The 12,819-nt window shown below is 34.1% G+C and overlaps 1 protein-coding gene across 43 annotated transcripts in view; it reads right to left on the bottom strand.

Moving 5' to 3' along the window:
• The window catches only part of PTPRD (protein tyrosine phosphatase receptor type D), a 2,308,100-nt gene that overhangs the window by 186,731 nt on the left and 2,108,550 nt on the right, over nt 1-12,819 (bottom strand). For all 43 annotated transcript variants that reach the window (XM_055092146.2, XM_055092147.2, XM_055092152.2 and 40 more), the window contains 2 exons: nt 5,573-5,706; nt 2,540-2,684 (listed from right to left, as the gene is read on the bottom strand). In XM_055092146.2, coding sequence (XP_054948121.1) covers nt 2,540-2,684; nt 5,573-5,706 — 279 coding nt within the window. The remainder of the gene's footprint in view (nt 1-2,539; nt 2,685-5,572; nt 5,707-12,819) is intronic.

The following is a 12,819-nucleotide window of genomic DNA, read 5'->3' as shown; positions in this document are numbered from 1 at the left end:
GCAGAATCAATAAAGGATGAAAATGCAGAGTCCAAGATTTACCTACCCGAGGGTAATGTCAGGATTGTTGATTCTGACTGTAACTTGTACTTACCCTACATCAGCTTTCAGCTTTTTAATTATAACTCTTCTTGAGACACCATTGCTAGTGAAGAATTAGACCCCACCAGCAAAATTTGGTAAAATCAATAATAATCATTTATCCCTTACAAAATGTCAATAACACAGCCATTAAAAAGAACTGTTTTTTTAAAAACCCAAGTATCAACTGGAAAAGATATAATTTCTGTGCAAAATTTCTTTCACTTTGTACATAATTATTCATACAATGTAGGGTTTATATTAGACTTAAAAGACATACTTTCTTACTGCCCATTCTAAATTAAACTAGTCACTTTCTGAGCAATTATTTTCCATCAAATTAACCAAGCATTATGATTTTAAAAAATTAAAAATCAATAAAAGACAGCACAATTACTATCATTATTTAAAACTTAATAATATTATGTTCCTAAAGAAGAACAAACAAGTGGGCAAAGATAACACAAGTCCATACACACACGCATATATTTTTAAAGCAATGTATATGGTAGACTGAATAAAGCAATCCTATATTTCATATTTGAATGTGTAGTCTGGGGATTTCCCTAGACTTTGTGAGTCTTAATATTACGGAGTGCCAGGTGTATCCAATTGTTCAGGGGATTATCAGTCTTTCTTAATGTACGTGCCTTGTGTTCATTATTACAGTCAATCAAAATAAAAGCTCTCTGTATTGACAAAAAAGAAATCCTCATAGGACAGCCTTGTAAATTTGGAATAAGATTTGCAAAACCACTAGAATCTCATTTTTATTGATTCTGACTAGGGGTTCTTATATCTCAAATTATAAAACTATTTTACATGCATTATCATTATTCATAATAAATTGAGTTGTTCATGTAACAGCAAGGACTCATCTGTAATTCTTTTTAAAAAGCTGATTTGGTTTTCACTAGGGCTATCTTCAGACCTCCTATTTTGTGAGAATATATTCAACACCATTTGAAAATTTTACTTTAATAAAATAAGGAATAGATAAGTGTTTGATGTGCTTATAAAAAGTCTATTCAATATGTGTGTGTGTGTGTGTGTGTGTATATATATATACACACACATGTTAAAAACTGAGGTTTGTAAACCATGGGAAATATAATATTGAAGCATGTAACATTTCTCTTAATTAAATGCTTGGTTTTTAGAAATTATCTTCTACAATACTATTTATTAGCCTGCCTGGAATTCAAAGCAGACATACAGAGAACGCATTAATTTACATGCTTACGCCTTTAAATGAAAGAAAATTTTATGGGAATAAATGATAATCACTAATAGATTAAACATGATCCTAATCATTTTCATGTGAATAATCATGCTTTAAAGAGGGAAAAACATAAATTTTATTATCAAAAAACCCTGAAAGTTTTCAAGTTTCTATAGAAAATGAAATGGTGGAAAACTGGCTTATTTGTATGGAAGGAAATTAATCTGTTAAATCATAAATTTCATGTTTGCTGATAGGTCTAAACATGAGGTTAACAGAGCATCTTCTTGACAAAATTCAATGTATTTCTACTACAGATATCTATTGTATAATTCACTATGTCAAAAAGTAAAGACAAAATACCACACAAAGAAATCTAAGAAAATAACTCAACAAAACTCTTCAATTCAAGGTAAATAGTATTTTTTATGAATGAACTGTAAACACATACTAATAAAAAGCAATTAATAATAATAAGCCACCAAACTTTCCATCAAAAAACAAAATCCTGTATAATACTTTATGCAAAACAATCTGCCCTGGGAACAATTAACCCCCATTGTGATAAACCCAGCTATGCTTAAGGGTAACAGCTCCAAAAAGAAATTGAACCCGAGGAAACAAAATACAATTTAGAATTGCAAATATGTTTGCGATTATTCCATTGTTTCTTAATTTGTCCACATACAGATTTTCTGTCAGTGTTCCAAATTTCCACATGTACTACACACAGAGTTAATAAGAAACAAGTCATCAGAGCTGAGCTTTTCTTAGTAGAAACAAATACATGAAATAAGGACTTGTTTGATTGCAAAGCTAAAGCCTGTGTGCTTAAAAAAATAAAGTTTTTTTTGTCTTTTGCAGCCTCTTTCATTTGCGAAGCCCTCCTATGATTATTATACAGGGTTCTCAATGTGAATTTTGCTTTAAAGCCTTGTAATTCATTAAACGGGGCTTGATCTAACTCCTTTCACCCACATTTCACCCATGGACGTCTACTACCTTCTTTAAAAGTCTTTCAGTGTAGGAAGTGGGAAGGTGGGATCTGTTATTTGGATCAAGTGATGAGACCAAAATAAGTCACAGTTACACTTTCACCTGTGAAGTGTGATGCATACTAACCTAGAGACTAACTATTAAGTATATTAGCAGGTTTGCTTATTGGTGAAGGTGAAAGCTAGCAACATCTCCCAGAGGAAATAAAAAAGCAGAAAATAAGCAAAGAGAGACACCTACTTGACTGCATGGTTCTAGCTGATATTTCTGCAGTAGAAGCACCCAGGCCTTGAGGGGAGCGTGCAGCCAGACGGAAATAGTATAAGCTGTTTGGTTTCAGTCCTTGCAGCCTATATGATGTCCCTGGCTCAATGGTAATTCGTTGCTGGAAGCAATAAGAGAATGTGGTCATCTTCAGTAAGGTTCATGCAAATACTTTTTAATCATACTGTCTGGACCATCAGATTTCTATCATCAGGATTATAATCTCATCAAAATATCACCAAAAGAGTCAATAGTGAGTATCCAGGGCTATACTAAGGAAATTATATAATGAAAATATCAGTTTAAAAGGCAAGTTTCTACAAAGGTAACTGGAATAAGGGAAGTCAGAGATCTTTTTAATGTTGACACAGTCAGCCAAACACATCAGATAAGACGAAGACTGAGAGGCCAACACCCGTGAGTATGTTCTGCCGTTAAATGTGTGTATGTTGCTGTGACACAGATCACAAAAGAAAATGACCCCTGCCCCTGGTAGTGGAATCTACCCAACATGTGCAAATTTAATTGAACAGATGTCTACTCATCTCCCATGACCTTCTGAAATCTCAATTGGAGGCAAAGAAAACATGACCAGAAGTAGCAACAGTAACCAGTATACAATTTACAGGAGGTTGCTATAAAAGAGATTTGAAATTGCCAAGTTTTAATGGGTAAAATATCACGTTAGTCACTAAAGAAAGTTGAATAATTTATCTGAAACCACATTACTACCCTAGGTTGATCTAAAATAACTGAAAACCTTACTTGCTTTGTGAATAAAGAACCACAGACAGAAAAAAAATAGATTCACAAATGTTTGTGGACTTTTGATATACGATTTCGTTAATCAAATGCTATAACTCTCACCTTCCGTGCTTAAAATTTGTCATTTAGCAAAAATATAAGTGTCTATGGGTAATCAATCTTGAACATCAGCCTACAGTAAACCTTAAAATGCAAGTGAATACACAATCTAGTAATGGTGTGTGTAATCTTAACACTTTATCAAATAGTGTTTGCTATTCACACAAACAAATCAGTTAAGAAGAATTCAAGGCCGGGCACGGTGGCTCACGCCTGTAATCCCAACACTTTGGGAGGCCGAGGCGGGCGGAACATGAGGTCAGGAGATCGAGACCATCCTGGCTAACATGGTGAAATCCCTTCTCTCCTAAAAATACAAAAAATTAGCCGGGTGTCGTGGCGGGCGCCTGTGGTCCCAGCTACTCGGGAGGCTGAGGCAGGAGAACGGCGTGAACCCAGGAGGTGAGGTTGCAGTGAGCAGAGATCGCGCCACTGCACTCCAGTCTAGGCGACAGAGTGAGACTCTGTCTCAAAAAAAAAAAAAAAAGAAGAAGAAGAAGAAGAAGAAAAATTCAAATATAAAACTAGAGAAACCATCCCTAGGGTGTTCTGACTTACAAATACAAAAGTTTTCAGGAATTTTAGATCCACCGAGTAAGAAATAAAGAAATTCCCTAAATAAGCAATTGTGGAGCACAGTAGCTATGCCAACATTTAAGCATCACAATTCTCCTTTACTCTTTGTATATATGTATGTTTGTGTCTATGTATGCCTGTATTTTAGTTTGGTGGTCGTGATGAAGGTTTAAACAATTCAGTGCTGATTTACGCCTTACAGAAAACACCAATGGCTCAAGTTGTACCATGAATACTTTAACTCATATCTGCATTTCAACTATATAACTTTCTGAGTGCTTGATTTATATTGGCTTTGTTAGCTAAATCTAAAACCACTGCATTTAAAACCTATTCTTTTGAGATTCTGCTCAATTCAAACAGATGGAATAAAATAGAAGTTTACAAGAACATATTGATTTATTATAACATCCAAAATTATGTACTACAAGTTAATTGAGAGTAGTTCATTTAGTATGTGAGTTTTTTAAAAGATATTCTTTATTAGAACACAGGGACTGTTTCACTTTGTGAAGATTTTTTTTTCATATAAAAAATGCTAAGAGGCATAATAAAATGAATATATGAGTGAAGTTCTCAAACATAGTGCCATTAACTCCTTTTGTCCTAATGTTCCCCATTGGATTTCACAATAATAAAAGAAACATATTTATTACTATTATGTATTCTCATTCTGAAAATGTTAGATGTATCTTAATATCGATTTCTATAATGTATTCAAACTGCACTCAAGAAGCAGCAGACCCTAACCGTTAACAACACAGACTCTGGAACTCGACTGCCTAGACTCAAATCCCAGCTCTGCCATCCACTAGTGCGAGACTTTCAGCACATTATTTAACTTTTTTTCCATGCCTCCATTTTATTATATGTCAAATCGATTAATAAGAAAGGCTAGCTCCAGTGCTACTATAAAAATTACATGCATTATTGATGGTGAAACCCTTAGAACAGTGCCCATTAATGAGTTAATTATATTGATTTTCATTTCTCTTTGCAGTGACGATCAACAATTGCCATGCCTTCTACAATCTGTTATTTTATTTGCACAGCATACTCAAATGTTATACACACTCACCTTCATACCAAATACTTTTTAGCAAACAAACATTTGCTATTGGGGAATCTTTAAAACCAGGGTGGAAAAATTCATCTAGCCAAGGACTTTCATTAACATATAGAGCTAATTTAGTCACCTGTCCCCACAGTGACTTAAATACTTTCATGAAGAAGAGAAAGTCCTCAAGTCTCATTGAGTATTTATTCTTCCATAACCTGATACATCTATGGAACTTGGAACTCTGTCAGAAGCACATTCCAACAGGAACAAGAGTTATTTTGTTTTGTTTTTCCCCAAAGCCTCCAAATAACCACTGTTTTTTGTCATTATTGTTGTTTTGGGGTTTTTCTTGGGGGGGAGGGGGAGTCAAGTTCCTCTTTTAATTAGTAAATCTTTTCCGTCAAGGTCCTCAATAGCTCTCTGACCAAGAATGTGGATAAATACACAAAAATAAAAAAGTGGCCCAACGTAATGAATAATTCCCAAGGTGAGAAGCACTATAGTCTTACCTCCTCTCCATGCTCCCCATCTTTGTAGACCAGTTCATAGTTGGCAATGGTATCTGAACGTGGAGGTGTCCAAGAGAGCAAAATACTTGTTTCAGACTCAGGTTCTGCTTTGAAGTTTAGTGGCTGCCCTGGTACTAAAAACAGGGAGGCAATGGATTGAACTCACAATCACCAGGAGTATTCACAAAGTTCTTCCATTAGCGTAACCTGTTTAAACCTTTCGAAATCTGTACACATGTACCAGCTTAGTGGAAAACAAGCTCCTTTACATTGTCCAAGTTAACCTCTTTGTATACAGGGCGAGTACAATGTTATAAATCCTGCTCTGGAGTAGTAGAACATCTACACAAGATATAGTAGAACTGATAAGTATAAAGTATATCGGCCTCTGAATTCAATTTTAAGGAAAAAATTCTTTACTTCATGATATGGTTGTTAGTAATAAATAATATAATTTACATAAAGCACTTGAAATATTGCCAAAAGCATAATAAGTACAAAATACCTAAAAGTATTGTTATTTACAACTGAGTAGGAACTTACTCTCTAGCACTACATGTAACATTCAAAATTATTTCCAATTAAATTTATGAAATCCTACCTTTACTCCAATAACAAAACCTAACAGGCAAACAGAATCACTCAGCGTTTTTTCTTACCAGCCCACATTTTGAAGAAGAGGTGTGAGAAAGGAAAAACAAAACAAAACAAAACTCTATCACTTACAAATAATGACTTCTAATCTCTAAACTATGTTAAATTATTTAATGAACTACACCTAATACAAACAAAATATCCTCCCTAGTGCCACAAAACTAAACTACTAAAAAAATTAAGAAGTTTATAGAATACACTTATCAGAAATATGGTAACTTAAAGAGATCATCTATAATTCTCATGTTAGCCATGTAATCTATTCGACAGACAATTTGGAAGAGCTGTTTATCAGCTGTAACAAAGAATGGAAAGTCTATTCAGTTTAAAACACCTTACTCAAATGTACTAGAATGATTACTAACCTAAACTTTCTAGTCCACACCTGAGCCTATCAGTTCCCCTCTATTTATACACAAGGCTGAGTCAGGGTGTCACTGGCACATCTAATCGTACATTGTTCTTGGCCACTGTCTGCTCTGATTGGTGAGTGCCTATGCTTTCCCAATTGTAAAATATTTTGATCATTACCCTTGATATTATGGCATGTCTCAATGTGCTGTGGCTGAACATATGTTCATATTCCCTCAAGTTTAAATGAGAATTCCATTTATATTTAAAGAAAAAAAGAGAACAATAATACTTCATAGCAGAGGAGTAAAAAAACATCTAAAGTGTGCTTTAAAACATCTAAAGTGGCAACCTCAGCGAAAATATTTTAAAATACATATAATACAGTATAATTTGTAGTTGAAAAGAAGCCTTTGGAGAAAATGTATTGCTTTCCTTTTCTTTTATAGTTACATCTCTGTACTACGGCTTTAAAAAATGCCCTTTGTTAAAGCAGTCTGCAAGAATGATTTGTAGAATTCCTAATGATAATTTTATTCCTCTGGTAAGTCAGCCTGTGTATATGTGTGTATATGTGTATGTGTATGTGTATGTGTATGTGTGTGTGTGTGTGTGTGTGTGTAAAGGAATATATGTTTGGACTGATGCTTAAGGTCACAAATAATCAGTGCTTCATATTTCTAGTTGCCTTCATCATCTTTTCTCTCTCTCTTTTTAAAAATCACAGGCCTTGAGAGTCTCATTGATTTGATGCCTCTGGGAGCTTACTTTCTGAACAGAGTATCACAATTTTTTTCCCCAGTACCTGCCCAGTGGGTGACCTAACACTATCATTTAGATTGAAAGGTGGAAGCGAAAGAAGATAAAAGATTGAGAAGCAAGAGGCAGAGGGACAGAGGGGAACAAAACACAAATAGGCAAACTGCAAAGCAAATGGAAAATGCGTTATTTCTAAAAGGGAAATACCAAAAGCACTGGCAGGAGCAATAATGGAAACAAGAGTGACCAGATAGATGGGAAAATTATCATAGGATCTAATATTCACATGATAAAAGGGTTTCTCAGGCTAAAAATGCACACATATGCCTATGTATGCAGTCACTGATTTTTTTCCTAGTTTTATATGCTTCTTTCTTTCTCCCAATTTCCTGGGAAATAAGAAAGTTTGTGTTAACTCCTGACTCAAACCAAACCGGAGTACAGTATGGTCAAGAATTAGAAACACAGACAACACTGGAGGGCTGCTCTCGGGATAATAATTGCTTGTTATGCATTTCTTCCCTGCCTAATGCTAATAATAAATTGACACTGATTGAAAACATCTTGGAAACCTAATTAACTTTTTCTTACTTAAACTGTTTACTTTTTGCTTTTAATTTGTCTTGAGTAAATTCCCGGTTGGTCTCAATATTTCATTCTTGTTTAGTGACACAAGCTTCGTCTGATCATCTAATTCTGCTTGTTTCTATTAAGAGCCCCTTCCTTCTAAATAATGACTTAAGTAGGCACATCCAAGTCTCAGAAAGTACACTGTCCTTTTTATTCTTGCACAAAGCTAAAGGTTGGCGAGACGACTTGATGCAAAGTATCTTCATCTAATGTACAGGGGGTTCTCTCCTGTTCTTTCCTTATCCTTCTTTTGAAATGGTTCGGAGGGTAACTTCATTTATTAGATTTTAAACTTGTGGTACAGGCTTAAGCATGGTAACTCACATCTGTAATCCCAGCACTTTGGGAGGCCAAGTTGGGAGGATTGCTTGAAGTCAGGGGTTCGAGACCAGCCTAGGCAACATAGCAAAACCCTGTCTCTACAAAATAATAAAACTTAAAAAAATTAGCCGGGCATGGTGGAGCATGCCTGTAGTCCCAGCTGCTTGGGAGGCTGAGGTGAGAGGATCACTTGAGTCCAGGAGGGTGAGGCTACAGTGAACGATGACTGAGCCACTGCACACCACCCTGGATGACAGAGTGACACCCTGTCTCTACAAAAAAATAAATAAATAATAATATATAAAATAAACATGTGGTGCGAATACAAATGCTCAGAGGTGTCAGGTAATTTAGATGAGTGAGAAGGCCACATGGGGCCTGGGGCCCAGTGGAGAGTGCCCACCACCTGAAGAGGGACCGCAGGCCATGCTCAGTGACAGCAGGTTGCTGCCTTGTGAAATGTGGGCGCACTCTTGTCCCAGCTTCAGATTTCCTTCACAGAAGTTGATCATGAACCTTCCAGGTAAAACCTTTCCATTCTTAATTACTGAAAATTAATCGAATTTTAAAAGCACTGTATGGGGCAAAATGTGTCTACAGGCTAGATTCGGCATATGGGCCATGAAATAACCTAAAATAAACTTTCATGATCTCAGGCTCCAGGCTCATCAATGGCTTAAGAATGCACTACCCACACTTCCTCGGGAACTGAGGGTGTACCTAATGATATCACTTCCTCAGGGCATTTTGTCATATTTGAATCCACAACCAGGAAGCTGAGGATACAAAGGAATTTTTTTAAATGAGGTATAAAATGAATGTATTTTTAAATTCCCAACCTATTGGTCCTAATGAGCATAATATATGTATATAAGAAAACACTTTAGGGGCTACAGACTGTCATATTTGTTTTCTCTGGAACACTTGAGACATGGGACTACTTTCATTATCTGTCAAATGAATTTTTATATCAAATATTGGGTCTACAGAAGTTCCATTTCACATTTCTGTTAATGTTTTCTCTCTATATATGTATTTATACATATAAATGTATACACGTAAATATTTACCTACATTTTATTTATTTATTTATTTATTTAGCTTTGAGACAAGGTCTTACTCTATCACCCAGGCTGGAGTGCAATGGCACAATCATGGTTCACTACAGCTTTGACCTCCAGGTCTCAAGTGCTCCTTCCACCTCAGCCCCCTGAGTAGCTGAAACTACAGGTGTGTGCCATAACACCCGGCTAATTTTTTAATTTTTTTTGTACAGACAGGGTCTCAATATGTTGCACCAGGTTGTCTGAACTTCCTGGGCTCAAGAAATCCTTCCACCTCGACCACTCAAAGCACTGAGAGTATGGGTGTGAGCCACTGTGCCTCGCCTTCTTACACACAGATATTTTATGCTCTTGTAATCATTACACATCACGGTTTCTCACCGGTATTTTTTTTTTTTTACCTTCACTTACCAGTCCTTTGTCTATGTATATCTTATTTTATTTTTATTTTATTCAAGAGTTTTTCTGTGCTGTAACATTTCCTTCACTGATTAACTGAACATAAATTTTATAAGAAAATGTGAGATTCTAGGAAAATCATGGGCAAATAAAAACAACATATCCAGACCTTTAAGCAGTTACTTCATATTCAAAGGAGAGATCTGATATTGACCATAAACCAGATTTACAATAGGACATGGAAAGCAGAAATAAAATAAGTAAAAATTTTTCTTTAATATTATATTTAAGAAGTCATTATATACTGTAAAAGTATGTCCATCCTCTTGATTACTTATTTAATGTCCACAAGGAAATAGAAATGTGAGCTATCAAGTCCCTAAAATAAGATCATAATCCCACTGATACATGTTAAGTACTTGAGTATTACTATAATTACACTCTATATAAATATGTGAAAGCAACTCAAAGACAAGGGATAAAAAAGACTAACAAGAGAAACCTTCACATTATCAGATGCTGATATATTAGAAGAGATTAATATTTGAATAAAATTTCGAGATTATCTCTAAAGAAAGGTTGACACATAATGCACTGCTAAACAACAGTTTCATCTTGCTATAGTATAAATATGAAATATGACCAAAGATACTAGAAAACCCATGATTGCTAAAATATCCAGTATTTTACTAAGGTACATGTTTTAAAATGTGTGTATCTAGCATATTGATAAATGATAATAACAATAAAACCGACAGCCAGAATTATAACGTTAGTAAAACAAAGCAAAATTCAAAACAAAGAGTCTGATGTGTAAATGCCACAAATATATCATTGACAAAATAAGTACTTAATACACAAGCATCAGCACAAATCTTATTCTCAACAGTCATTAAATATAAATGAGAAAAAGTTAAATTTTATTATAGTTGTATTTATATCCAGTGCTCCTTTACTCATTGCTAAATCTATTCAGAAAAAGCATTTAAATTGGACTCATAACTTTGGTTATTAGAAAGCAGTCTTTTTCTAGTTTGCTTGCATAGGCCTGTTGACATACACTAATGAAATGATTTATAAACTTCTGGAAACCTAACAGACTTTGTCTCTAAATGTCATAGCTTATATTTTAACACTTTTGCAATGCCCAGAATTTGTAATAGCATTAACATCCCTAAAATGTTTAAAGTTGATACTAGTCATTAGTATTTGATAAATATATATAATTCTTTATCTTTTGAAGGCATATACTGTTAAAGGTATATCCATATAAGTCAGATGATTTTCAAGAATCTATTAAATGAATAGATGTAATTAGAGGTCAGACATGCTTTCTAAATACAGTTCAGAAAAAAGACACATATTAGGATTTAAGATTTATAATGCCTCTAATTAGCATGAACATCAAGCAACATTTAATGCATTAGGTTTGAGATTTAACTTACTACTTCTTTGTCAGAGTTTTATTTGCACTTCTTCTATAAAATATAGTTACCCTATGCTTTTGGTATAATTACCTTTATAAGAAAACTATAGGAGCTCCTTTTTTCCTTCCTGAATGTGTTTTCTAATAATGAAAATATTTTTCTAGCTTAATATAAATACTTTCCTTGTCAATGGCCATATATTCCCCATATTTTCAAGGTAAACTAGTTGCAAGTGACTTTGTAATGCCAGAAGTTAGAGCTATGGAGAACTGAGAAGATTGACCCATATTTCAGAAAATAATCATCTCAATGAAAGTCTTTTCATATTTGAAACCATTTAAACATTACTCAACACGGTCAACTGTACTAATGTTCACAATCAAGGAGAAAAACTCTCTGACTGTAAAACAGACAGATCATATTCCCATTTTCTGTATTACCAGAAATACACAAATTTACATCAATCCTTCACTTATATCCATCTGTGTGACTCATATTAGATCAAATCAAAAGTGAGACTTCTCTCTTAAACTCACTTTGATCCTAAATACTGTTCTTTTGGAATCCGGTTTCAAACAAAAATAGGAATGTGAATGTCACAGAATGAAAGATAATAAAATTAAATGAGTACCTTTTAGACACAGAAGACATCAAAATGTACATTTCTGTGTATTTGTATTTAAAATGTACTTCAATTCCTACATATTATTGAGCAGTAAATTTTTATAGGGTTAGAGGAGAAAAATTGCAGTGAAAATAATCATATCCTTAAATTTTATATCTCATAATGGTTATCATCCTAGCAATCATCCTAAGAATTCTTTAGTCAGTAACTTTCTTGTTACTCCTTTTTCTTAAGGAGCAGCTCAGCATTAATTTACATCAGAACAAACATCATTGTTTTTGGCAGGTGTCCACCAATATCCACTGGCCTTTTTAATTAAGCCTATAGAACAGATCAAATCATTGTGCTATTTTGGAAGGTTTTCTTAGCTTATTGAGCTTGGCAGGCAGTCATTACATCACTATATATCTCTCAATCAACATGTATTAAAAGTAAAACTATTATGGAAGATTCTTGGAAACATCTTCATGCAAAAAAGTTAGTTAAACAGAGTGGGAACAACTATTCTAATATATCTATGTCCCATTCATCTAGATTTTCTGAGTTCTGTCATTAAATTAAATCAGAGCTTTTGAAAGTAGAGTCTCCAGCTCACAGTAACTCAGTTGCCCCTCTGATAATGCTACCTTCACTGAGTTATGATTCAATGTCATATTCTGTCCACTGGTAATATAAAAAAATAAAGATATGGTCTGTCTACTTAAACATTACTTCTATATTTTTCAATAAATTACGACTGAAGGCATCAGGGTTTTTCATTTAGCATTCTAAATACAAGGATTCTCACAATTGTCTAAGATTCACATTTTGGTTGGATTAGGTTTAGGAAAAATTTTGTTTCTTAGATAATCTTCCTGCCATCAGAAAATAAAAATATGAAACACTATAGATTTCTATGTTTAAACTGGTGCTTATAAAACTTAGAGCCAAATTTATTTAAATTTAGTTAAATTTCAGCCAAATTTACTGCTTGAGTGTAATGATCTTTCATAAAAATGTTCTTCCTTCCACTTCTTT

Source organism: Pan paniscus, chromosome 11 (genome assembly GCF_029289425.2).
Source record: "Pan paniscus chromosome 11, NHGRI_mPanPan1-v2.0_pri, whole genome shotgun sequence".
Classification (NCBI taxonomy): domain Eukaryota; kingdom Metazoa; phylum Chordata; class Mammalia; order Primates; family Hominidae; genus Pan; species Pan paniscus.
This window is presented reverse-complemented; position numbering and strand designations above follow the sequence as displayed.